Source organism: Neospora caninum, chromosome XI, assembly GCF_000208865.1.
Source record: "Neospora caninum Liverpool complete genome, chromosome XI".
NCBI classification, from domain to species: domain Eukaryota; phylum Apicomplexa; class Conoidasida; order Eucoccidiorida; family Sarcocystidae; genus Neospora; species Neospora caninum.
Window position 1 is genome coordinate 5,900,782 of NC_018397.1, and position 27,377 is coordinate 5,928,158.

A 27,377-nucleotide genomic window follows, 5' to 3' on the forward strand; every position below is an offset into this window, starting at 1 on the left:
ATCTAGGCTGAGCAGGGCACGATTCCGCACACACAAAGAATGACCATCTCGTCAAATGATGAAGAAGCTGCGAGTCGGCTCACACACTGTGCGTCCGCCTGAGGGGAAAAAAGAGGGGTTCTTCCGGAGCGACGTTGCGAAGATTTTCAATTTTCTGTTTAAACAGAGTTGGTTCCCGGCTTCATTCTTTACTATCCGCGGCATTCCCCGGTGCCTCGGGAACTTTTAGCAGCACAAATCACGATGGCACACTCACTGGGAAGACCTTATCTTGAGCGGCTATTACCTGTGACCTGGCAGGCTACTGGCGAACGAACTGGTTCTACCAGTTATTTCTCACGCATCTTCCTCACCTTCGCTTGGAGTTTTTCAGTGGTCATTCTTTTAGCTCGCCAATTAGGTCACACAAAAATTCAATCTTGCAGGGGCTGTAACGTGCCATCACCTGTGTTGGGCTTGCCAAGTCGTTCCTCAACTGGTCGTTCTTTTATCCGAGAACCCCATAAACGTCTTGACTGGAAACCCCTGCACCTGCCTCTGGCAGCAATATTTGCTTCTACCTGCCTGAACGGAGCGGTTCAGATACCCTTCTCCAGCGAGCTCGCAGTGATCACAGCGATTTCGTTTTCTTTCATCTGTCGACACCATAGGTGCCATCTAAACTTGAGTGGATGGGCGCAGGACACTGCGCACGCACTGTCCTACGTCTTCATTCTCATGCTCGGCTCGCTGCGAGATTTCCGCCCTTGAATTTATTTTTAACAGATTTCCCGTACTAGGGTATTTTGGCTTCTTGAGAATTCAAAAGCCAAAAGGAAAGAAAGTACCACGAAAAAACTGGCCGTGCTTCAGCGTGTGCGGACACGCGCAATAGCGCCAGATGCTTGCGGAAAGAGTCCATCCCACGCACTATGTCTCCACGTTTTCAAAAGTGACAAGTGAGGATTATGAAGCAAAGACTAAAATCGAACACGCCATCCGGGACGAAACTTTCGCACGGCATGGTGAAGGAAAAGTAGTCTCAGTGATTAGTGGTAGTCCAGCACGCATAGAAGCGTTTCTCTGCGTGAGGAAGGCGCTCGAGATGACGACAACAACGAGCACATTTCGAAGCATGAACGCCCAGTGACATTCACCTGTGTAGAAGCGAAGCAGTCACCTATTTTGGACTAGACGCATGCTTGCTCGAACTGGCCTTCAGGTGTTCCCGAGATGCGTACGAGCTGGCTTCCTAGCGAGGAACTAAGTGTGCCACTTTGGCAAGTTTTGTACGCCTCAAGCCGGAAGATTTCTTTCTGCTGAGGCTCTGTTAACGATTTTGACACATGGCCGCTGCTCATTTGTGAACGCCAGTGCTCTCTCTCAGGCCAGGGTGAGAATCCGGACGACAACTAATATACGGGCATATCACGGATAGAGGTGGTATCGACTTTGACGCAAACGAGACAAATAAGAGTCGTCAGCTTACGGAAAGAGGTTATCCAAGAATCAGAATCAAAGAGACACCGTCACTCTGCGGACCAAAGAATGTCCCACTGCAGCATCTGAACTGAGTGCGTGCCCACTGGTCAATACAGCCAAAAGGCGTCCTTCGAGTCTGCGCAGCACTGCCCCGTCCTCTTGTTGCAATAAGTCATGCACCCGTCGCAAAATCTTTGAAAAGATGACGCGCTCCTGGTGGTCCGGACCATGCGCACCCTCTCCGTTTGCTCTGTCGCTGAAACAAGTCTGCAAACATAAATGGAAGCCGAAAAAAACGGTCACCTGCGTTCCCTCAATACCGCGACGACTGGACAGCGTGACGAGAAAATGAGCCGCACGCCAATCGGCACAGGGAACGGCACTACTCAGACGCAAGGGCATGTGATTCGCAAGCTCTGGTGAGAAGAAACAAAGCATGCAATGTTTTTAACATGTTACTGGAGATAACGAAGGAGCGGATGTACGCGTATATCCACGCGTGACGGAGTGTACAGACGACGGTACGATTCCGTGAGCCAGAAAGTTACCGGTTCACTCTGGTGCCCCGCAGCCTCACCGGTAGTTCTGCGTCAGCGAGGACTGCTACGAAGTCAAGGAGGAGCTCAAGCGACGGAGCCGTCTCTGCCTTCTGCCTGTCTTCCTTCGAAGAGGAAGCATGGATGTACAGCTCCAACCAGGAAAGCAGCTGCTTAAGCATCTGCAGCAACGGGCCCGAGTGCTGCCCCTGTTCCTTCGCCAGGAGTTCTTGAAAGGCCTGAACTAGAAGCGGTTTCGATAGATGCGGCGTGCGGTGTAGAACAACGGGCAGAAACACCTCGGGACGCCACCGAAGGAGACGGACGATGTCACGTTCCTGCGGATGCAAAGCAAAACACTTTGTCGCGCTACCATCGACGCACCTATTCTCGCGGACAAGTCACGAACGCACAGTGTCCTTTAAGGCGCTGCAGACACGAAAACAAAGCTGACTCTCCGTAAAAAAACTAACTTTAATACTTACATGAAGGCCGGGGTCTGTGCAGCAGCACTCAGCTGCTCTCTCCAGTTCGCACTGAATCAAAAACGATACCAGCCTTGAAGATGCCGGCAAGATGCCGCTCCGAAGAAAGCGACAGATCCCGTTTTCTGCGAGAAAGACACAGCCAACAAAACGTCGAACGCAGCTCAGTTTTTCACTCTCTCCTAGTCCATGATGCTCGAGTCCTGCGAAAAAGCTGCACGGCGCCCTTGAGACTCACCAAGTTCATTGCGTCCGTTTTTCTGCTGGCGCAACGTGCTCAAAAACGCATTTGGTTCGAGAGAAGCTGCCTCGTCCTGACTCGACTGTCGGCATAGTTGAAGCAAGCTCCGACACAGCTGGCGACCTCGGCTGTCAGCAACTCCTGCGGCGGCGAGCAGCAGATCATCCTTCTGAGGACTCAGCATCGCTTTCGTATGGATGTTCGCTTCGTCCACATCCTGAAAAGGAACTTCCGCCAGGGCTCCTGAGGGATACCACAAGATATGGATTCTCACAAGCGCCATGCACGCAGTCGCTTGGTAGGGGGGGGGGGGGGGTGACACGCCCAGGGAGGACAGAGAGACTGCCACTCTTCGGCAACAATCGTGTTCTCAGGAGCCAGACCCGCAACGGGCGTCGTGAACAAAATAGACCTACGCTACCTGGGAGAACCAAATGGATAATACAAAGCCCGCTATGAAAAAAGCAAATACTGGCGTTTAACTTCGAGCGCCTGTCTCCAACGGACGTGTTCATGTCCTTGTTAACTAATGACAATCGTTTTCATGCATATGACACGAAACGGTTCAGTTATAACTAAATGGACACTAATCGCTTCGCACGGAATATTGTTGGAGACACTTGTACCACCCGTTATCCAGCGGCGTACGGTGGCGTCCTCAGTGGAGAGCGTCCACTACAGATTCACTCACCGACAGCGTGAGACGTGCGACGTGACGGAACGGAAAGCGGAGTGGAGAAGACTGCGTTCTGCGTTTGCCAAAGCACTGTCGCCAGAAACGACGGCGTATTCCACGAACCTCCAGGAAGCACCATGGGCTGAGAAGGAACACAACAGCAGTTCCAATCCCCTGAAAGCGCGCTGGAGCGCACTCAAACTCTTCCACTATCTCGGGGAAAAGCTGTTTCCCCAGCATGCACTGCACGATGAGCAAGCAAGCAGTGTCAACGGCAGTTCTTAGATCAAGGCTTGTCAGGCACAGATCTCGTTTCGCTGTCTCAAAACATGGGCATTTCTCGTTTCCGCGTTCTTCCTACTGTTGCACACACAAACCAAAGACGGTTTACGCACTCCCCCATCTGTACTAGTCACCAAGATCTCGAGTACGACATGCAGGAGTCCCAAAAATAAAACGAGCAGGCATTTTCCTTCAGCTGCATTGGACTTCTGGACAACCTGGCGGAGAGGGGTGCTGCCACGCAGTCATATAAAGCAACGGGACACGCATCCGTAGTACCATCGGCGAAGACGGACGTACCGCGGTTCCGGTCGCAGACGACGGCAGGTCAACACGGAGAATGGACGAACAGGGAACGCCCCACGATGTCTCCCGCAAAATGAGTCTGCAGGACGAATCTGAATTGCTCCACTGCCACTCCAGGCAGAAATCAGTGGTCAGGAGCAAAACACCCCCGCGCCGTGGATCGTCTCCGTCTCCGGCGCAAAGCATGCGGCGAAAGCGTCTGGCCGAGATGAACGAACAAGTTGAACGCTGGTAAGCGAGCACCTGGACACGCAGCGATAGCATTCGAGGCGGAACCAGTCAGCACCACTATGCTTCTGCTCGGGTTTCGAACTTGGAGCCATCACAACCGCTTGCTTCTAACCTCACCATGACACGACCGTGAGAAAAAACTGTCCTAGGTTGGTAGGCTACCAGTCTCTGGTCTGTTGGGAACCGCACACGGCGCCGCACGTGCGCGTCAGCTCTCTCGTGAGGTGAGGCTACGGGTGTCCATCGGCGCCCTTCTTGAAACACGGTGGGGCGTCTTCGCTCACAAGTTTGAAGAAAAGTTCGGAGACAACATTAAAATGTTCTGGCCTATTTTCGTCACAGCCACCGCTGTACTGGCAGCGTATTCGCTCAGGTTTGGTGTCAGAGCCACAAGCGCTACGGGCACAGAAGAACACGGATCCGCCTTCTCTGAATGGAAGGCCATCCATCGGTGTCCGACAGCAAGCCTGTGCCCGCAGCTGTGAAGGGTGTCCTGGCTAGAGCTGGATGTCCATTCCGCACAAGGACGCCTTTCAGGCTCACCTGGAACTCGGAACCGTCTTCAGCAGTGAGCAGTAATTGGTCCATCTCGCCAGAAAGCCGGCAAAGACCGCGTCTCGACCCCAACCGACTGCTCGCGGAGCCCTCCTCTTTTCCCCCAGACGTCGAGGGCGCACACGGTCCCCGCCTCGGTTGATAGCAGGGCCGAACCCGCCAGCCCGCGCCGGACTGCACAGTCCCGCGTACCGGGAGAACTTGGCACAGCTTGTCGCTCTTTTCGCCTTCGCCATGTTCGGCGGGAGTCGGGCAAACGGGCCTCAATGTAAAGGACGAGCCTTCCGAAACGACGTCCAGCGGTGCGTACAGGCAGTCACGCTCATCGGTGTCCACTCCAGCAAAAAGGACAACGTGAAGGCGGCCGTCTTCCAGCAGAGAATCGCTGACGCCAACGTGATATGTGCAGGGTGAATTGGTCTTTTGGTTGCTCTGCCCGGAAGAGCTCTTCTTTCGTTGGTCCAAGGCCTGGCGCCCTCGTCCTCCCTGAGGCTGCGCGCGTAGCGAGCACTGGCCGACTGTGCAGCTGGAGAGGACGCCGAGAGGTGAGCAAGACACCAGATGGCACCGCAGTTCCGCCTGAAGTTCCGAAGGGTGCTCATCCTTCGGTTTTGACGCTCTTGTCGCTGCTGAAGTGACTGCGAGGCAAAGCTGTGTATCGGACCCTCCCTTCGATCCTGCGCCACGAATCGCCGGGAGCGGAGCCACGTGCACAATGTCTTCGTCAACCTGGTCCACAAGGAACGCAACTCAGACAAATCAGAAAATGGATCCCACTGCACTTCATCGCCCGCTTATGCCCCCTGGGAACAAACCCGTTTCATGCCAACCAAGCTCTCAAAGTTCCGCATCCCCAAGGGTTCCGCAACCTGTTTGTGAGCTCTTGGGCTTACCGAAAGATACGCCTCCTCCTCGAGCGTTAGGCCGCCAGGACCACGTTCTGACGCACTGAGCCTATGTAACCCTTGGCCTCTCGGCAAAATGCATGTGAGTGACTCCGCAGGCGGATTACCTTGCTGCCGCAGAACACCGTGGGAGTTGACGTGTCCCTCCCGCGAACGCTTTTTGCCAGTCCCCCTTCTAGCCGCTGTGATGCACGCCGCCGTCCCGGACCTAAAAACACAGCCGCCCCCTTCACTCAGACCTCGGCAGGAGTCAGGCAACGCATACACTCGTGTAGGAGTGTGAAGGTTAAGCTGAAAGCACATGCACACCACAACAAGGGTACGAAGTGACAATCCCACCTTGACGAAGTGGCTTCACTGGTTTGTTCTCCTCCCAGGGGAATATGTCCGAGGGTAGGGACAGTTGCCGGATAGGACGGGAGACAGGGGCCCGACGCACGCAAAGAGGAGCTATGCAGCGCATATGCACAACAACGGGGAACCTACTGGTCGACGAGTCGCTCGTCGCGTCCGGCACCATTTGTTTCAGCAAAGGGAAGCCGCCGCCTCAATACCAATGCCCCCTGTCACACGAAATTCGTAAGATTCAGTGATCCACTGCAGCCGTGGCACTGCGCTGCCATCATCGAGCCCTAATCTCAAGACTCACAGAAAAGAGACGAAAACTCTCAAGAGGAGACGTGGGCCTTCAGATGATGCATGGATCATTCATGGGTGGGTATCCGTTTTTCAAATTAAGCGGAGCTGAGAGATTCGCTATCCGCAGCTAAAGCGCCAGGGAATTCGCGCGACAGTCATTAAAAAATGTCAGTTGGCAGAGCCCACTACACGCCAGGACTTACCCCAATCTCCTTCAATACGTGAGCTTTTGCATCATAAAAGAAGGCGCCATTCAGGCTGCCATCCCCGCTCGTCGGTCCAAGAGGCAAGTACGGCCCGGATTCACTGTTTCCATCTAGGAGACAGAAGACTGGAAGGGCCTCCGAACACTGCTGCGAAGTCTCAGTTTCCTTCGCAGCCGACGGGGCAGTCGAGCCCGAGTCTCGTTGGGCCGTCATCGCAGACGCCTTATCAGCCGTCTTTCAGCTCCGGTATCCAGCTCGCAATGAGTTGGGTTCCTTTTCTTCTGCTGCCGCGTTCCAGTGGGGGTTCTGCTGTATTGCGAACGCGACAATTTTGCCTCTGCCACCAGGATGCGTCGTTGTATAGCGCATCTACGTAGTAGAGAAACAGTGTAGATCTGGTCTTTGATGGCATCCGCGAGCACCTTTCAATCAGTGCGACCGTTGACACAGAAGCCGTGCCACGACCTGCCAGAATGGGCGCCAGCCACGACACCGGAGACCAGAACCTGTCTCGCAGAGAACAAACCAGTCGAATCTGCTGCCTTCTGACTCATCAGAGAACAGTAATTGAGACTGCCCCTGGATGAAAGTTCCTGGAACTTCGCTTCCTCCCCCACATGGGCTCAACGACCTCAACCGCCTTCCACATGCATGCATGCATGCAAGGTTAGCGGATCAGGGCCAGCGCTGCCCACCTCTTCTAGAGCATGTGTGACCGAGGTCAACGACAAACTCAATTCTGCACCGTAGACAAATATTCAGTGGGTGTGAGTTTCGTAAAAAGGAGAAGAACCGGTTTTCAAAGCTCCATGAGGCAACATCGGCCGAGGTGGCGCTTCTTTCTGCTAAGATGTCGTCCGTAATACTGGTGGAGGACGTTCCTGATCGTCGTCCCTCACTGAAGCAGGAGATGTCATAGCGAATTTCTACACACCAATGGTAGAAAATGTGACAGAATTTCTACACACCAATGGTAGAAAATGTGACACCCGGGGTGAAGCGTTACGTACTCATAGTGTGCTATTTAATCAACCGGACTCGCTTTCAGGAAACTGGCAAGTTGACAAGACTGAGCAATTCCGGGCTGCCCGACTCAGCGATTGGTGTGGTGGAAGAGACGGACAGTCCTTGTGTTGAATAGACAGATGCTTGCGTCTCGCACCGGCCGTTGAAAGCCTGCAGTATTTAAACGGGGTATCCCCTTGAGGCTGCAAACGTAGGCCAGCACCAGCGGTTTTATGCAGCATGTCGCTTGGCGGGACTGCGCAGCTACCCTTGCGCAACCGGCACTGCATTTCAGCATCTCTCAAGCATGCCGGAGAAAAAGACCTTCCGTACGAGTAGAAATTAACCAATCTGCGGCTAGCTCGGGTTTCCGGGCAACTTCTCTGCCGGCTCACAGCTGTAGTGACAGCACGCGCGGGGGTGGCGCACCCGCCACTGCGGCGCAAAGCCGGCCACCATGAATTTCATTGTGTATACCGCACAACACGACCAACGCAAAATGTCGCTAAAACTGCCTGCGATTATTGTTGTTTTTTCCTTGGTCGCGACTGCGGCAAGTGCGCGGCATCATAGAGCTGTCCACGCCCTAGGGAAGCATGTTCGGAGCAAAGCGGGACCTCCCAAAGTAGTCGCCTCACGCTTCCTGCAGCAGATAGGTACGGCAGCGACCGGACGTCGTGTGTGTATGTATTTATGAAAGACAACGGTTCATACTCGCAGACGGCGCTGTTGAGGGACCGCTGCCTCCTCCAGCAGTTCAGGGAGTACCTGTGGCTGCTGCCGCCCCCGCTGCCCCATACCCCGGGCCAGTTATTGCTGGAGCGCAGCCTACACCAACGCCGGCTCCAGTCAACCTACAGGACATTGTAGGGAATACTGTCAACTGAGTCCCTCTTGGCGCCTCATAATACAACTCCACAGGCAGCCGTTCAGACTCAGGTGACTGATAAGTTGAAGGAGGGTAAGGGAAAAATCGCGGAGATGCAGAATGTTTCATAATTTGACGCGGCAACGCAGCTGAGGCACTGGGTTCGAAGTTGGAAGAAGCTGTGAACGTCGGTCTCATTTAAAACACAAAACAAAGTCGAACCATCCCACACGTCAAGCACGCAGGAGTTGAACAAGACCACAGGAGCCAATGAGAGGAAGGTTAGACGCACTTCATTGGGAGATTTACAATGCGGTGTTTCCACCACTAGATTTGTAAAGGGAGTGGAATATGTGTCGACTGTGGTCAATCCTCCCCAGCAAGAGAAAGCGGCGACCCCAGAGGCAGCGGCAGCAAGCGTAGGTTTTCACTGGGGCCTTACGATAAAGTCTAAACTGTTCAACCCTCTCCTAATCGTAGGCTCTCGAAGGAATCGAAACGGAAGCAGCAGGTGCGGGCGAGCGCAGTCACGGCCACCAAGTTACTATCCAAAGTTGTCGTTTCTTGCAGCTCCACCTCTTTATACGGCTCCAGTCATCGTCTTGCTCTCTCCTGATACGAGCGCAATGTGAGGTGACACCTTCCGGCGCCGCATTTCGTCATCAATCGTACCCTCCTTTTGTTCTAGGGAAAAACTCGAGTTTGCGAGGGCCATCGCCTGCCGAGGAAAAATGAACACCGCGGAGATGCGCGCTATCCGCACTGCAAAACTTGCTGAAATGGCCTCAATTAAGGGAACGACAATAGCGGAGCTCGAAGAAGAGATTAAAGACACAGAGGCAAAGCTAGAAGAAGTTCGCCTTCCACCAAAACACACGAAATATCTCTCTAATGCATAAACTCTTTTTCCAGACGAAGGCATCAAGGCACAAGCTTCAAGACGAGTTACGTCAAATCACTTCGAACGCTGCGGCTGGAGCTGCGGTGAGTAAAACGCAACGCCACTATCGTCGGCAGTGCCACTGATAGTTTGTTCCAGTCCAAAGCTGATATGGTCTTCCTAAAGGACGATTTGAAGCTAGAAGATGAGAAGATAAAGGTTTTGTTGACGAAACTGGAAAGCATGCAGGATCGCCTTGCGAAACTCCGTGACGAGGAGGCGCGAGCAGAAGGCACTGTTGCCCGGAAAGGCGGGAAGAAGGTAAGAGTCCTTCTATCGATCTACTTTGTGTTCCGTATGATAGCGCCATGCGGAACAGCAGAAACGCGCCGGAGGAATACGTAAACTCTTCAAGAGAAAGAAATCAGAAGAAAAATCGGATTAAGAGGAAGACGACTAGCTGCTACATTTGCCTGTTTTCAAACCTTGCGGCTGCGACGGTTTCAACAAGCAGTCCTTGTCCTCTCAGTATCAGACGTGTACAGTGACGGTGCATCGTCTACTGTGCCGACCAGCAGTGGATCAGCGCGCCTCGAAGAGTGCTTTTTGGCAAATGAAGGACTCCGTAGAGCTAACCACTACCAAAAAGCAAGTGTCAGATTTACTCCGAAGCCCGTCTAATGGCTGGCAATTCGGAAACCCTACGGGGTGCTCAAACTGAATTCAAAAAATTGTAAAACGCAATGTGTAGCAGTTTCTACCATGGAAGAACATCCAGTACGGCATTGCCGCAATCACCCCATTTCTGTTAGAAGCGCAAAAACGGAAGCATGGACATTTTGGCACCTTGTAGCTGAGCACATTTTGACGCAGTGCATATAGCCAGCCAGTCAAAGGAAGGCTGCCCCTCTGATTGTGTCCGCCACTGTACACAGAGATATCCCCGTTCCATACAACCTCATCCCGTAAAGTAACAATGTTGCATGCAACTGGCCGAGTAACCTGTGCCCAACCGGTTCGACACAGAGTCGAGTGACCGGCGTGTTTGTGACAGTTGATACCTTGATAGACGCTGCAAGGACCTAACCGCTTTCCCTCGTCGATAAAGACATTAATGCCAAGACAGCACTGTAAAGTTGACACCGTTATTCCTTGTGAGCACGCAATCCTGTGCCCCTATCCGCTAGCTGTACCTCAACTGGCCGGTAGGCGTTCCTCGCAGGCAGTTTTTTTGGTTCCAGCGGCGACCGTGTAGTCGTGGTCTTCGCCGCAGAGAATGTAAAGAAGATTGTACGCGTCCTCGAAGTGTCGACTTATGATGTTCAACTTGTGGGCCGGGATCTCCGGACCCGACTCCTCCGCCTTGTTCAACATGGTGTCTCCCATTTCCTCATAGAGCCACGCCAACGTATACGATGCAAGAGGCATGACCTATAGCCACAACCAGAAACGTGGACACGGAAATAAGCAAGAATTCACGACCGAAGAAACACGAGGTTTCTGCCACGAAGGGATCTCGCCACTCGGTATTATCACCAGCGCACTCATTTTCGCTTACCTGCGAGACGTATTTGATACGTTCCATCTGGTGGAATGACGCCGATTCGTGGTCGCCACCGTCGCGATAGCCCTCGAACAATATTGTGTTAAGCTGCAAAAAAAGAAGCAGAAAAACCTACTTTAAAATGGGCTTCTGCTAATATGTCTCTTTGTGCTCAAAAAATATCGACCACACGGTGCTTACCTGGTACAAAACCCAGTGCTGAGCAAATACGCGGGTGGCCTGGTTGTACACGAGCTCTGCATCGGGCACATCAGATTTGTCCGTCTCCGCCAGCCTGTCCACATAAGCTTGTTCAAAGTCCAGATATTCTTGAATGGTCTCTTGTGTTGGAAGCGCTTGACATATGGTGCAAGCAGACGAAGTGGTTTCCTGTAATCAAGCAAAACGCACGACGCAATCCTCAGGCGGAAGTGATATCTTCTTCCGGAGAGCATGCTCTGTAGAAAATAAATAACTGAAGCAACCAGCTGTTGCTTTCTGTTGAGCGTCACTTACCTCGTCGTCTGTTTTGAAAAACATCGCCCCGGTGCCACATAGAGGACACCTGAACCCTCGGGCGTTGTCAACTGGGGCGGCGCACCGAACGCACTGGCATGTGAACAGCCAGCCTTGCACTTTCTCTCTTCGCACGTTCGTCGACTTGAACAGATCATCATCTCCAATGTACGAGATCGTCAGCTCGTCTCCTGCTTGGAGCTTGACGCGAGCACGCAGCACGAAGGCATCATCTTCCCCATAGTGCCAGCAAGCCGTGGCTCTGCAGCTGTGCGCCATCATGCTGATGCGGTTGTACAGCACCAGGCCTTGCTGCTCCGTGTGATGGCCGAAGGAATTGTACCTCCAAACCATCAGCATGCGCTCATAAAGCTGGGGATGGACCTCCAGGCCGGCCCTGTTGATAACTCGGAGAACGTCATCACTCGGGGGCCTGTCTGGATCGGGAACCCACTTGTCGAGACAAATTTGTTTTTTCTCGTCGTCAAGCATTGTCAGACTGCAAATCGCCGCCAGATGCCACACCGGAGGCAATTCCAGAGCTTCCTCGTCGTTTATCTCGGTTAGTGCGCTCCAAAGCTCCTCGTCCAAAGACGGGATCGCCACAAGAACAGGCGTCTCCACAAAGATAATCGCGCCAGGTTCGAGGTCGTGCTTCGTATATAAGCATCGCCCCTTTCCTGGCACATGCCTAACCTGCACTTTCGTAGCAATCTGGGACAATGTGTATGGAGCTAAGGGATTGGCAGGAGTAGCCTCTTCCTCCTCCTCGTGCTCTTCCTCTTCGTACACCTCCCCGTAGCCTTCCTCCTCCTCCTCGCCCTCGCGTGCATCCTCGTAGTCATCTCCTACCTCGACCTCTGCCTCTTCGTATCCGTCACCGTCAGCCCATTCTGTTTCTTGCAAGTCCTTATCCGCTTCCTCCTCTGCATAGTCCCCCTCTCCTTCGTACTCATACTCGTAAGCGTACTCGCCACCCTGCTCTTCCGCATCATCTTCTTCTCCTGTTGGCACTGTATAATCCTCGGGAACTTCCGCCTCCTCTGCCTCTTCTTCTACCCCCTCCTCGCCTTGCTGGTACGAGCTGTCCTCATAATAGTACTCATCTTCCTCTTCCCCGCCCTCGTATGTGTAGCCCTCTGCCGCCTCTTCCTCTCCGCCGGCGGCCTTGTCCGCCTCGTAGTAGTCGCCAGAATCATTCGCGTATTCCTCTTCCTCTCCATGTTCGTCAAGAGCCTCTATTTCGCCTGCCTCCTCTCCTGGAGACACTTCCCCGTAATCATCGCCGCTCACCTGCGTGGTGCCCTCGCTTTCCTGCATACGATGCAGCTTATACGGCGAATAGTCCAAAGTCGAGGTCCGAGCCCAGGCTTCTTCGTCAAAGTTCAGTTCCCGCCTCTTGATGCTGTCCGTGTGGTCGAGAACCCCATGCTTCCGGCCGCTTTTACCCAGGGCATCCCCGCCCCCGCCTTTTGCCCTCGTCACTCCTCGAACGTGCGTGAGGAGGTTGTGGGCGCCTGCAAACCTGCCTGCACCAGTCAGAACAGCTCCAGTGTTCCCCTTGGAACTGTTGTGGGAAGCGCGGCGGCTCATCTCGTCACAGCCAAGAGCGATTCGTTAGGGTAGACGAGCAGGTCAGTGAAACGCAAGCAGCAGCGCGTAGTCACTTTCAAGTCGCGGGTACACGAGCAAGGCGTTCCCAGCCCAAAGACAATTCAGCAAACAAGGGGGGGCGCAAGGAGAAGCAGTCCCGTGCAGAAATGCCGCCTCCACGACGCCAGAAAATCATGTCTCCTCCCACTCTCTCCGGAGATAAATGGAACCTCGCACCCCGTCAGGCACGTCGCTCGTCGAGCAGAACAGCAGAGCAGAGAAACCACGGAATGCCGCGCATTTGCTGCACGTTCACGAAACTGAGAAGGTGTGTAACAGTCCTTCTTGGAAAATTCCCATGAGAAAGGTTTCGCAAAGTTTTGCTGCCCCGAGAGGCCGCGTGAGTTACCCTTATGAGTTGCGAGAGAAGACGCCGGACGATGCTCCCTCGCTGGGTAGCTGCCTGCACTCCTGAGCAATAAAAAAGAAAGTCACCAAATGCAGTTCATGGCGACAGAACTCTGCGAGGATTTCGTGACAAAAACATGCCACTTACAAGTCGTCATCCACGATAAGTTAAAGGACTTTTTATCGGGGAAAGCGATTTCACGAGAGCTGCTGCCCGTCCATAAGGTCCACTCAGCTGCTGCCGCTGTCACTTGTCCGGCAATTTCCGCGCCAGCCGAAAGTGTCTCGCTCGAAGCTCGAGGCGCACTCGCTCAAAAGTCTGCAATTGTGTGTCGTCCCGTGCCCAGCGCTACTCGGGGGTCCCAACATCCCACATTTTCTGCCACGCTGTCTCCCAACCGCCTTTTCCCGTTTTAAACGCTTTCCTTGGGGCTCACAGAAAACCTGTGGCTCGGCCACAGCGGGGTGATTGTTCCCTGAGCGGCCGACGAACGGGACAGTAGTAAGCTGGCGATCGGTCAGGAGTGAAACAGCGCTCTGCGCCGCTTCCGAAAAGGCGAAAACAAACAGCGAGTGTGACTCGATCGGGCTAACTTAACCACAGTTTGGAATTTGGACGTGGGCGGAGGGGGGAAAGCTTCTTAAATGCGTTGGTATGTTTGGAATCATGAACAGGCGCAACGCATCTACGAGCGCGGGCGCATGCGTAACGAGCGCGGCAACTTAAAACGGACGTAGCCCCGGCTGGCCTCGAGAGGCGGAAAGAAGCACTCGAAGTGGGAGGCCAAGCGGAACTGCCACCGTCCATGAGAAACGTTACTGTCGTAAAATCCTGGTCTTGTCTTTGGTTGTACGTTTCTGCTCTGGCAAACAAACCCGTCTGTAGCAGGCGCCACTCACTAAGTGCTTTCTCTAGCCCTTCGTCCAGCAGTTTCGTTTTCTCGCCGCTATCAACAAACCGGTCAGACACGACTGCGTGCTAGCCGTATGGTGCTGCTTCAGCTGTGCCACAGGCTCACACCGCCGACGTACACAAACACAACATGCGTAGACAAAGGCGGGGAAAAATTGAAGGCCCCAGCTAATAATAGAGACGCATTCGCGGGAACAAGAGTTTGAACTTGACAGAACAGCGTCCGTTCACCGTGGGAGTCCTTCTGCGATTTCCAAACACTTGGCGGCGGCAGACCCAGCCCTCGAAACGCCGTGAGACCCAGAAACCGCGTCACAACCATGGTCGTAGGAGACCGGTGAATATTTTGTCCTACAGGAAAGTGCCTTCCTGCTAGAGAATAGCGACACAAAGTACACTCGCAGGCTACTCCACCTGGGATGTATGTGGGAAGAAGGCAGAAACAGCACCCGTAATCACCAGGCGGCCTTTACTGTAGAGTGATCAACGATGATTCACTCAAGCCGCATTGCCACGTAAATCATGCTGCTCGCTTCAGTCTCCACATGAGAGGGCTCTGCATCAGAACCTTGACATCGAGAGTTTTGCAGTAGTGCTCGGTTGCCACTTTGTTCAGAACGCTAAACTGGGAATTACCACAGAAGTATTTTCCCGCTGTCTTCCCTTCACTGAGCTATAGTCACAATAGCGAGGCTGTCCTGTCTGTAGGATCAAACGTGCACATAGGGTTAAAGTAAGTTGTGCGTTCTGTGTCCCGAGAGACACCGGCTTTCGATGTCGCCTCTTCACCCTGCATTTTGCTTACTGTTCCAGTGTCGTCGTTCAGGCGGACAGGCACGCGCAGATACCACATTTCTTACGTCGAAACATGGGTGTTCCGCTGCACGAACGTGTACCGTGGTTTACACAAGTCTGCTTACGTTTGAAATAACGATAAACGCCGGAGCGCGCGCGGCGTAGTTCACTGACCACCTGAGCGCCTGGTAGGCTCACGCGTTTTCAGAGGTAAGAGCGAGCCAGGCGCGTAAAGCGCACCGTTAGCACAGTCGAGCAGGGAAGGCGGCGGGCTGACCATTTTCCGTCGTATTCAGGAGTGTCATCTGCAAAAACTAACTGGAATTGCAATGGTCAGCCAGACCAAGAAACTCGAGGGGCCGCCGCAGTTAGAGCGAAGCGCGCTCTAACTGCACAGCGCGAAAGTCATCCGGAAAACACCACCTCGGAAAAACCGGGAAAGGGGCGGGTCCTTTCTCCCACAGGTTGGGGGTTCCAGTACAAGTGAATGTGAAGTTCACTCCAAGACCAGTAGTTGTGAGAATTCCGTTCCACTACACCCCATTGTGGTTGAACGCCAGTATGGATTACGCCTCACATGTGAGTGTGCTGGAGTAGTTTCCGCTGCCGCCACCGCATTTCGTTACAATTTCTCCAGCGCCTTGCGTTGCCGTTCCTAATTGTCCATCGCAAAACCTGTGTTGGGTTTCGAGCATCGTTAACAATGCCCACAATGCATTTAGGATATTACAACGCACCTATAGAGGACCACATACCGAAGAACCGATTATCTTCGGCACTTCACCGGCTCGAATACGCAGTGGGTTTAGACCGAATTACACACACACACACATCAGTTCGATTCCCCGCTGCAGATACCGGAGAGTTCACTAGCACCTTTTCTACGCGATTTTCTCTTCGCCAGAAAATCAAAACGGAAAAACGAACTCGAGGTATGCCCGACGGACTCCCAGTCCAACGCATCATCAGAACATACCAAGGGAACCACACGCGTGTTCCTTCCCCGCAGGTCGTCATCTGCAGCCGTCGCGCAGGGCTGCGCTGCGTTCTAGCTCCAAAACACAATTACTGCCAAGATCGTGCACGCTCTGGAGCACGAACGCGCGCACTCGAAACAATCCACCTTCCTGGGAAAAAGTCGTCTCAAACGCTCTCTCACGAGTTGTCTTCTGCCTTTCAGCCAACCACCGACGGAGTGTCGGGAGGGCACCCGTCTCTTCATCCCCGCTCCACCTTGCCTTTCCCCGGACTTTTTCTGTTTAGGTGGTTTTCGCCACGACCGGAAACATTCTGCACCACCCGAACTGCGGATTTTCCCCGCAGATCTTTTTTAGTCTCTGGAACGGGGATATACTGCAAAACGCACTGCGCTACTTGCGCCTGGCGGCCTACTTCGAGGTTACGGCCTCGCCCGCCTTTTTGTCTCGCTGTCTTTCCTGTGTGGCGGGACGTTGTACCTCTTCCGCGGCTGCACTGTTTGTCACGCTTTCCGGTCGACCGGGGGCCCCAGCGTTCGCAGCGTTGCATGTGGACTGGACCACTGGGCTGGCCAGGGATGCGCGACTGCCTGCGCCTTTCCCAGTTCTTTCCAGCGTCGCCTTTCCTCCCCCGCGCACGGCCTTCCCGCCCCGGATATCCGTCCCTCCCTCAGCATCGCCGACTGCGTTTGCTTTCTCTTTCGCAGGCACGAGAGGCGGATGCCTCACGCCTTCACGAAACGCCTGAGCTTTGCCAGGGGGCTGGGGACACGCGCCATGGGGCGCCAAAGGCCACTTCCCCGCCTCATCCGCACTTCGCCCTGCAGGTCTCTGGCCGCAAGCTTCCTCGGCGCTGCCTGGCTCCGCAGGCGCCCCACTCGACCGGTCGAGCAGCCACTCGAGTTTCTGCGCCGTCTTGAGCACGGCAGCCGCCAACATGGAAGACGAGCGCGCCTTCTCTGCGTCTCCACTTCCTCGCTCGGGTCCTTGTTCGGGCTTGCTGGCACTGCGCCGCGTCATCTCCGCCGCAGAGTCGACGTCGTCCGCACCTCCCAACAGCCCCTTGAGCTGCGGCGCGCTGCGGTTGCTGCATGCAAGCGAACTCCGCCGCCCCGAGTCGCGGGCCGCGAGCTCTCCAGCGCAGCGCGCAGGTCCGTCTCCAGTCCACGCAGAAGCCATGCGCTGGAACAGCGGGGGGACGGGGCCCGAAGACGCTCGTCCCGGAAGAACTCGGGAGGCATGCACGCCCTCGACGGCGCGCCCGAGTCCGCACTCGGCAAACAGCGCCGGCAGGGACAGATCCGTGGACAGCGCACCTGCGCGAGGCGCGCCCTCCCAGGGAATCATTTCTCCCGCGCGGAAACGGCCGGAATCTCGGCCGGAGGGACCGTGTCTTCGAGTTGGATGCACCGGCGGCATGCGCCCGCGAAACGAGTGGCTCGGCCACATGCGCATCGCGCTGCTCACCGCGCGACTCCGCTTCGACGGCTTCCGAAGCGGCCAGAAAACGCGCGGATCTCGATGCCGCCGATCGACTGCGCCGAGTCTCGAAGCCCGCGCACTCGACCGACTCGGAACGCCTGCCGACGCTCGGCCCCCAAGGCCTTCGGGCGCGAAGAACCCCGGGGCTCCGCCCGGCAGACTCCACCATGGCTCCGTGCGGTCGCTGGCGTCGCTCAAGGGCAAACTGCTGTTTGTCTCTCCGCTCGGCGCCGTGTGCAGAGCCATCCCCACCGGAGAGACCGACGCAGCGGCTGCGTACGACAGGGGAACGACGAAGCCTTCCGTGGCCAAAGGCGGCGCGCCGAGGCTTTCTGCCTTCCACGGCGCAGAGAGTCGCCCCGGAGGGGCGCCAGCGTCCGCACCCGCCCGCGCGCCTGGCGTCCGCGGGTCCACGAGGCCGGCTCCGGCCAGCTGCGGCGCCTCGCAGGTATGTGGCTGCAGTCAAGAAAAGAAACGTGGACAAGCGAAACTCGGGAGGGTGCACGCGTGGAACCGCCGCCACGAAACCGCCGTGGGAAAGACCGCCCTCCTCCTCACGGGTCTTCACGAAGGGACCCGCGCGAAAAAGAGTCGCGGAACACACCACCAGTCGAGAAGGCCCCGCGAACGCAGCGAACGAGACAAAAGGAACTGCGTGTGAACCCGAACCCGCCTCAAGGGACGCGCGCCTTTTCCTCTCGCGTTTCGGAGACGCAGTGACGCCCTCGGCATCCAGCTCACCTGTAGAACTCCCGTCGACGTGGCGCGCCCGGTGAGCTTGCGCGCAACTTCCGCGACCGGAGGACTCGTGACCACGCCGCCTGCGTCTCCGACGAGCGTGGCGACTTTGGCCACAGCCGCCGCGTGCGCTGCGTCGGCGAGTTCCACGGCGGCGGCAGCCGCAGCCGGCGAGGCTGGAGGCCCCGAGATGACCTCTTTGATGCCCGCCACGGCGTCGCCTCCGTTCTCCCAGCTCGAGACCGAGGACGTGCGCCCGCTTTCAGACCACGAGTTCAGGTCGTCGGCGTGCAAGGGACTCTCCGGCGCGTTCAGCCCGTCGGCGTCTCCAGTTGGAGACAGCGGGTCCGGACGGCTGCCGGGCCAGAGGCGATCCGCCGCGGAAGGTTCCGACGCCGACGCGAAGGCGCCCGGCTGAGGTCGCGGACGGCGCCGTTTCGCAGCGCGTCGACGAGCAGGGGATGCACCCATTTCGGGCGCAAAGCGAGAGCGGCCGCCTCGAGGAGAAGCGAGCGGCGAGGCCGCAGTCTGTTGCGCAACCATCGCCGCGAGTTGGTGCTCGCGCGTTCGCCGCTCGCTGAACTTGGCGGCGGCGGTCAAAACAATCAAAGGGATAGTCGCCAAGACGGGGCCTGCGGAGCGAGCGAGAAGCAGACGGCTCGGCAGAGACACGTGGCAGCTCGAGAGTTTCAAGGCCTCACGGACAGACACACCACGCCGTCGACAGCTCCTCCCGTCGCAGTGTGGATCTGGAGAGGCAAAGTGCTCTAAAAAGGAGCGCGCTGTCTTTAAACGCGCATCTTCTCGTCTCCGCGCTCGGGGGAGAAAACCCGCGTTTTCGACGACTCGCGCACCCCACTTGACTCGGACCCTGCCGCGCGGCCAGGACTTCCGCAGCTGCAAAAAGCGGCTCTGTGGAACCTCCTGCACGGATGAGGGAAACAACCGCCTGCGGCCGACAGGGGCGTGCCGAGGAGAAAAGCACGCCGCAGGCGTCACCCGCTTTTTCATAATCACGCTCCAAGGCCGCCCTGCACGGAGACACGTCTCGCCGACGGCCTCTCTGAACTCACCAATGATAATTCCCTTCATGCCAAACGTCGAGAGGCCGAGAGCCACCGAGAGGCCGACCAGCCATGGGTTGCTGTCTGGAATTTCCCGGTAGATCGCAGTCGTCACGTTCCACCAAACAACCCTGAAGGTCACACACACCGCACGTGAGCGGCGCGCGTCTTCACAAAGAAATGTGAAACTGCCGTCGCCGCGGGGCGATTTACGGAAGTGGATACAGCCAGAAGCGCTCTAGGGGGGCGGGCGGTCCCCCGGACCCCGCGGAGACAGGCGAAGAGACACGGCATGCCTACACCCCGAACAAAGCTCCGATCGGAAAGCGCGTCCGTGCAGCAGACACGAAAGGCCCTCGGAAACCTGCCTTTCCATCGACCGTTTCGCGCGCGACAGCGGGACAGAGCCCACATCTCGCCCGATCGGTTTTGCCATCCGGGCTGCATCGTCCAGTCTTGCGAGTTGCCAGCCCTCCCTCTAGTTCGCCGGGGAAAACGCGTCGATCTGTCGCCCCGCCCCGCTGCCGATTGTGAAAACCTATAGGCACATCGAACGCCTCCTCCCCCGGTACGCACCGGTTGTCTTTTCGCTAGGGCCCCCGTTGAATTCCCGAGTTTCTCGTCTTTGTCCTCTCTCTCGAGAGCATTCTACATTGGCGACAATGGATGTGAACAACACCCCGCTCTCTGTGTTGAACTCACGCATTTGCAGCCAAAAGGGTGACCGCGCCGAGTTTCCGCTGAGATCCGGCTGCCACACTGAGCACGGCCCACCAAGCGCCTGCAGCCGTTCCCGAGAAGCCGGCGGACGTCTCCTCCCTTCGCCCCGGCGAGGCAGCAGCAGCCAGAGTCTGTGCGTCGAGGACAGCCTCTTCGCCGCGGCCCCACCACAGGACGAGACAGGGAATCACGGACACACTTTCGGGCGGGAGCAGCGGAAGAAGCGCCAGGAGACCCGAAACTGCAGTGGGGACGTACACCACCGGCATGCCTGCGCTTTCGTAGACGAACCACGTGAACAAGCTGAGGGCAAAGGCGGATAAAAGAGGACTTGCCGGGGACAGCTGTCGACCTAGAGAGAAACACATGGGTTGGACCACGGCGGAGACGCCGCCGCGGAGGCGGGAAAGAACCACGACGGCTCGCGAGGCGCGAAAAGATGTGGAAAGCGTCGACAGCGGGGTCAGAGTTTTTGCATGCAGCCCCTGAGGCGCCACACACGCGAGAGCCTGAGGCGCTCGCCGGAGTGGCATCCGTCGCGCGCTCCCCGCCAGCCCAGACTACGGTTCGAAAACGCGGGAAAAACGACGTCTCTGCTGTGGACGCGCAGCTCCAGAAGCAGTTTTTGTTTGCCCGCGCTTTGTTGGAAGCAGACCTCTGAAAGATCGCCCGAAATCTGCACTTACCTGTAGAACCAGAAACGCTTGAAGGAGGAGTAGAGAATCGCCCGGAGGCCGCGGTTGATGGAGTGGGAGACGATGCAGCTCGGATCCACGATGCAGAGGAGCTCTTCCAGATACTCCAGACAGCTGCGGCTGCTGCACAGAAGGTAGTACAGCGCGCTGAAGAAGACGACGGCCTGCAAAGACGCGGCACCAGCGACAAGGCAACGCACCATATCTGTCTCTCCCGGAAGTACCGGAAGAGAACTGCCTCAGCTGGCCTTCCGGACTGCAGGCCTGATTGACTAGTTTCGGTCGACGCGACGAAACCCCCGGGGCGGGAACCGCTCCAGACTCCTCAGGATGCACCAGCGTCAAACACTCGGCTACTGAGCAGGGGGACGCGTATGCGTGCCGAAACGAAAAACGCTGCCTGGCGTTCGGCTCTTTCTCTTCGCTTGACGTGGGCGCAAAGGCCTTGCCTGAAGCAGCATGTCGAATGCAGAGAGGAAGAATTTGAATACCAAGAAGCACACAAAGAAGAAGACGCGCGCCGCTCCGAACCTGTTCAACGCAAGAGAGAGAAGAGAGAGAAGAGAGTCCAGAGAGACGGCAGGAGCTGCGAGGGGCCACGCTGCCACAAAAAACGGGGTGGGCCCGTCGCTCTCTCATCCGTGAGAAGGCGATTTTGGAACCCCGTAGGGAACGCACTAACGCCGGTCCAGCGTTTTTTTGTGTCCCTTTCCCGGCGTCCATCACTCGAAAGAGAAGTATCGCTCCAGGAAGCAGCACGAGTCGCGTACCCGCTGTTTAACAGTCCCGAGAAGAAAGTGTTTGCGTAGGTCGTGACATACGACCACCAGCCCTCACTGGTGAGAGAGTAGATCTCGCTCCAAGCCTAAAAACAGCCCCAGAGAACACAGTTAACCGCGACACGACTGGGAAACGTTTTGACCTTGCAGTGGAACGCAGGCTCGGATGCGTCCTTAAAGTGCAGTGCCTTCTTCCACTGCTAAGGCAAAATGCATGTCTGCGCCCGAGACGCAAAACGCCTCGACACCCTTCCGACCTCCGGAGCCCGCGCAAAACGCGATCCACGGGAAGAGGCAAGACGGCAGGCGTTTCGCACCGGCCGGTCGACTTTCGATTCGCGAACGTGAGCGCTCGAACGCTCTCTTTGACCGCAAACCATCCCCTGACCATTTACCAGCTGCATGCCACCGGTGCGGAATATTCTTGTTCTTTAAGAGGTCGTCGCGTGAACGTCTCATGGCGCCAAGCGCGGTATACGGCTTTTTCGCCTGACCCTCTTTCGAGGAGACTGTGGAGATCGAAGAGGCTCCGTTCACGGTTCCCCGGCCACGGGTCCCTCTACGCTGTGCAGAATTTGAGTAACCAGGCTTGGCTTACTTCCTTCGCTTTCCCTGCAGCGCCCGAGAGGTTTCCGCGTCGCAGCTGGCCGATCAATTCCGCCGTGTTCTCCCACCGTTTCCACACGTCTCCGTGAAGCCCCTCGCGACTGGGATCCTCTCGGGCGCCCGCGCCGTGCCACCGTGCGACGTCGTCTTGCGCCGCCCGCGCGTAAACCGGAGTCCCGTCTGAGAGCCATTCCCCAACCTCTGTTTGTCCGCCGCCGCGTCCTCCCGACAGCTCGGCCGTCTTTTCCGCCAAGGCGGGGCCGCGCCCGCGAGACAGAGCGAAGTCGTCTCCCGCGGGGCTGTCGAAAGTTCCCGGCGCCCGGGGCCAGTCTTGCCCTGCGTCCACGCCGGCCTGCGACCCGGTCCCGGAGCACGCGCCCGCGAGGTCGCCGCCTGGAGCCGAGTCAAACAAATCCGCCTCCTTGGCCTTCTCCCGAACGCAGCTGTCGGGCGGGGCGCCGAACGCAGTCTCTGGGAACCGAAAGGCGAGGCTCCCGTCTGCCGGACACCTGTCGGGCTTCCCGCGCGTTTGTGAGAAGGCGCCCGCGTCGCCGCTCGGGTCGGGCGCCTCGAGCGAGACGTTCAGCGTGTCCCGCGCTTCGCGCTTCCCCTCGTCCACAAAGTGGAGCAACCCAGCCCGAATGACGGCGCCGCGCTCCCTCCGCTCCCCCGCCTCTGTCCACCGGAAAAACCACGAGAAAGGCCACACCACCGACCCCGGCCGGTCGCGGCTGCCTGGGCCGGAGAAGGGTGTCTCGGACGGCGCCTGCGTCGTTGCAGCTACGCCTCTGCGCGCGACGCGCGTGTCGTCGCAGCGGCGAAATCCGCCCTCAGTGAGCACAGGCGGCGGAGAATCCGTGGTGTCCTCCCCGGGAGAGAAGACGGCCTCGGCCCCAGGGAGGCGCGCCTGCGGGCCGGGCTGACGAACAATCACGACGGGGATGCTGTCGCCGCCGTCCTTCCAGGCCAAGCCTCCCGGCGCACTCGTTCCGCGACTGAACCCGAGCGCGGGGCCGGGACTGCCTCCAGGGGCCGTCACCGACACTTTGGCCACGGGAGCTCCAGCGTTTGCAGCTGCAAAGTGGCGAATGGACAGCCACAGGTCGGAGTAGCGTCCAATGCTCGCGCCTAAAAGCTGCTTCAGATGCGACGCAGCGGACCCGTCGGCCGCGCGGCCGTCGGCGCCCCGGCGCGTTCCGGCGGCAATCGCCGCCGCGATAGTTGCGCCGATGCTCTCCATCGCTCCCGGAGCCTTCGCCGGCGCGCGGGGCGCAGCGGCCGCCTCGGAACCCGCCAAGGGGCCGTCCGGGCCGTCGGCCGACCTCGTCGCGCTCTGGTCCGAATTGGCAGTCGCGGCGTTTGCCGCCTTGGCGATGAGGTTGAAGAGAATTTGCGAAGCAGAGAGCGAAGACGAGGCAGGCGCCGTCGTGTTGGTCCGCGAGGAGCCCTGTTCAGCCTCCGAGGCGCCTGCGAAGCTGTGGATCGTCTGCAGCGCTTGCTGCATCGTCGACGAGCGCAGAATGTACGTGTCGATGGTGCGCTGGAACGCGTCCCACAAAAGCGTGATCTCGTTGTAGAACTGGAAACAGAAAAAGGCGACGATGAGCGAGACGATAAAGACCGAAGTTAACATGACGATGATGGCCAGAATGGGGTTCAGGGAACTCTGCATCGAGCCGTGGAGCAACCCCAGGAGCCGACACAGAGGCGTCAGCAGCGACGGCGGAGACAACCACTTCAAGCTAAAAAACGTACACACGCACACAGGCGAAATCCACAGAAAGCACAGAAAGTCCACGAACCCTTCGAACCACATGCCTCCTCCCGACGCCGGCTGTTCCCGGCCAAACAGCGCGCGGCGCAAGCTGGCCTGGGGCCTCCATCCCCTTTCAGGTGGTGAAGAGCGACGCGCGGCGAGTTTTTTTCCCAGGGATGCTGCGGCAGAAAGGGGGCAGTTCGCTGCGACACACATATACCGGAGAGATCTGTCTGAAGTGCACAGACTGTTCTGCGAGTTCCGTCCTGGCGATCCCAGTCCCCCAAAGGCACCGGATGCGTTTTCGCACGCGCTTCGTTCTCACCTCTTGTTGGCCGCCTCTTCCTTGCCGGCGATAATCAAAACGAACCGGACAAGGAGGGACAGGAGCCCGACGCCGGCTGCTGAGAGGAGCACTGTGGAGACGGAATACCGCGTGCACGACGAGACGACTCGATACACGACCAGGAGCAAGCAGCTTCGGTACAGGAGCGCGAACCAGGGGCGGGACGCATGTCGCGCAGAGGCCTCGCCGGGCGGCGAAGGAGAGACCAGCGAGAGGAGCGGTTCGAGCATGAAGAGCAGAAACCGCGCCGGAAGCCGCACCAAAGACGAAGACAGCACCACGTCCCCGAGGAGTGACCAGGACGGCTGCCTGACGAAGGACGTGCAGGTTGGATCTGCTCCCGTCTGGGCGGCGGCCAGGCCGGTCGATCCCAGCGCGGAATCGTGAGCCGCTCCCGGTCTTCCGTCGCGAGAAGAGCCTGGATCGCGACAGCCCACCTTCCGGACGGGCGACAACCTCGCCCGCCCGGCATGTTTCCTGGAGGCGTAGCGTCCAGACGGCGTTCGCACTCCTCCGGCCCCGGCCGCTCCTCCGCGGAGGCGTCTGTCGAGGTCCAGATTGCGGTGGGGAGCGACGCCCTCTCGAGGGCGGTTCGCCGCTGCCAGTGCACTCGACAGGCGCGGCCGATCTTCTCTGAGGTTCTTCTTTAGTCCTGGCGAGCCTTTTTCCTCGCTACCGCGTTGTGCATGGTCAAACGGTCCAGGCTTCCAGTCCACTCCGGATGCGGCACCTGCAGGCACGGTTTCGCATCGGCCGCAGTTCCGGTTCAGACGAGCACGAGTCGTGAGATCTCCCTAGACAGACAACGCCTCTCAAGGGGCGGGGCGGAACGGCCTCAACACGCGGCTGCAGCTTTTGAGGGAGTCTACTGGTGGGATAAAAATAGACCCCGGAGAGTGTCTCCAAATCGAAGAAACAGAAACGATAAAAATAGACCCCGGAGAGTGTCTCCAAATCGAAGAAACAGAAACACTGTAGTACATAGGATAGGGAATCTGACGCTGGCTGTCCGCTGACACACGCAGATAATGCCGCTACACTGAAGATTCGCCGAATACACCGTACCACCGCTCTGCTCTAATCCGTCTATCCCCAAGGCTCCTCCCTAGACACACGGGCTGAGCTGCGCACGATGTCCCCAGACCGCTATCTCACTGTGCAGTCCCTCAACACCGAAGCGCCTCTCGAACCCGGCAACGGCTCAGGAGGCGTTCCGTTTGATTGTGGCGGAAACAGAGAGACAAGGGTACTGAGGCGCACGGACTGCACTGCGAACAAACGCGGCGCAAAGCTGTGGTCGAGCTTTCCGGAGCAGCAAGCGCGATGCCCAGGCCGTTGGAGGAATCGCCGCGGGCTCAGTCGCGGCGTCTGCGTTGCAGACAAACTCACCAGACTCAGGAGACGCAGCAGCTTTGACTCCTCCGCGCTCGCTCGACGGGAGAAAACTCGGCGAAGACGCTTCACCAGGCCGGCCTCGAACGGACGCCGGCGATGCTCCCCGACGCCTCCCCGGCGCCTCCCTGGCTTCGCAAGAGTGCTCCGTTTCACCTCGGCCTTGCGGGGTTCGAATTTCGGCATCCGAGGCAGCCCCTGGCTGGCTCTGGAGATGCTCAGAAGACGTCGGCAGTCCAGGGAGCTTGGCGGCGTCCAAACCTGAAGTGTCCGCGGTTCCCGAGTCGTCGCGTGATTCCTCCAGGACTTCTTGAAGAGTGTTCCCAACACTCTCGAGCTTCTCTGCAATCACGATGTTTTCCTGAGCCAGCAGACTCTCTGCTGCTGCTGCGGTGGGCGCCACAGAAGGCATCACCCGCGACACAAGGCGCGTGACGATGGACTCGGAAGTGCTGCGGTGTCTGTACACTTCAGGAGCGACGAAACCGCCCGTCCCCTCCGGTGGGGGTGTCCCCGTGTGGAACTCGCCCGTGAGCGCTGATGAGGCGGAAGAAGCCAGGCGCGGTGGGGACCGCCGGAAAATAGATTTCGCATTCACTGAAGGAAGAGAGGAGGAGGAAGCGCCCGGCCTCTGTTCTGAGCCGCCTGCAGTCGCGGCAGCCAGTTTTGCAGCGGCGACGGCTTCGATACTCCGCTCAGCGCTCAGCAGAATGAGCCGCTTGAGAACGTTCATCGCTGTGCGCAGCGGGATGGAGAAAACAACCGCCCAGAAGAGCGCCAAGACGTAGGCCTCTAGGACTACGAGGTTGTAGTAGACGCACACGCAGCCTACTGCGCAGATGAGGTAGACAGCAAAGTGAATGAGCGCAACTTCACTTTCGTACGCGAGGCGTGGGAGTCCCAAGACTGGCGGCACAGTCCCGAAGGCTGTCGAGGCCTCGCCTGCCGAGTAGCCGAGCGCAGAGGACGACGAGAATTGCCGGTGAAAGGGCGTCGCCATCGAAATCGCATTATTGAAACTGGAGGAGAACTCCCAAGGACCAGGCGACGCATAGAACATGGACGGATTTCCCCCCTGGGTAGAACCAAGCCGAGAGGTTTGACGCAAATGCGCTCTCCGTGTAGGCGTGGAAGGACGGAGTGGACCTGGAGGCTGGCCAGGCGGCCCACGCCGGAGCGTGGAGTCGAAAGACCGTCCAGTTGGTGCGCATCGCGCTCCCAGTCGATATGCCTCCGGGAGACCGCTGGAAAACGACGCGCCATGGCGTGTCATGCTCTCGTCTCGCTCTTCAGTGCTGGAACCGCACTCGGATTTGGAGTGCAGGTAGAACGGACCCGACGGTCCAGAGGAGCAAAAAGCGGTTGCCATCGAAACGAAAACACAGCGACGCACACGGGACGCTTTCAGGGAAGTACACTGCTGAGGGATCCCAAAGAGAACGTGGTTCTGCTGTGAAGGGCGGTCATTTCCTGAAGACCGAAGAAGCGCAGCTGAAAGACACCTGGGTGCGGGCCAAAGGCGTGTGTTGCCCAGAGAACCCGCATCTTGGTCCAACTGAATGTGCGATGTGTTTTGGCTACGAGCAGCGCCGCCGCTCCCTTTTCGGAGCCGCGCGTCTCTCGGAAAAATTCAAAGCCCGTCCACCTGGCCAGTCAGACGCCAGCAGACCGAGAGAAGGTTCTGTATCATTCAGCGCCTGTATTTTGGACAACCCGTTGTGGCGAGTCTTTCTTGCAGGCTTCAAAGCGTGCCGTAAAGCTGGTCGCGTCCCCTAATG

At 57.6% G+C, this 27,377-nt stretch overlaps 3 protein-coding genes across 3 annotated transcripts; all 3 read right to left on the minus strand.

Moving 5' to 3' along the window:
• Positions 1-1,494: 1,494 nt before the first annotated feature.
• Positions 1,495-6,736, minus strand: NCLIV_060030 (conserved hypothetical protein; the record flags this gene model as incomplete). The annotated part of the gene is made up of 8 exons (XM_003885558.1): positions 1,495-1,728; positions 2,039-2,335; positions 2,483-2,607; positions 2,721-2,966; positions 3,415-3,541; positions 3,982-4,230; positions 4,966-5,502; positions 6,521-6,736. The coding sequence occupies 8 exons, from the start codon at positions 6,734-6,736 to the stop codon at positions 1,495-1,497; spliced, it is 2,031 nt and encodes a 676-aa protein (XP_003885607.1).
• A 3,734-nt stretch (positions 6,737-10,470) lies between these two features.
• On the minus strand, positions 10,471-12,928 carry NCLIV_060040 (hypothetical protein; the record flags this gene model as incomplete). The annotated part of the gene is made up of 4 exons (XM_003885559.1): positions 10,471-10,707; positions 10,835-10,927; positions 11,021-11,209; positions 11,336-12,928. 4 exons carry the CDS (start codon positions 12,926-12,928, stop codon positions 10,471-10,473), a joined length of 2,112 nt encoding a protein of 703 aa, XP_003885608.1.
• Positions 12,929-16,432: 3,504 nt separating this feature from the next.
• On the minus strand, positions 16,433-26,968 carry NCLIV_060050 (conserved hypothetical protein; the record flags this gene model as incomplete). Its single annotated transcript, XM_003885560.1, has 8 exons — positions 16,433-17,959; positions 18,245-18,873; positions 19,315-19,436; positions 20,008-20,328; positions 20,712-20,884; positions 22,098-23,847; positions 24,187-24,937; positions 25,597-26,968. The coding sequence occupies 8 exons, from the start codon at positions 26,966-26,968 to the stop codon at positions 16,433-16,435; spliced, it is 6,645 nt and encodes a 2,214-aa protein (XP_003885609.1).
• Positions 26,969-27,377: the final 409 nt, after the last annotated feature.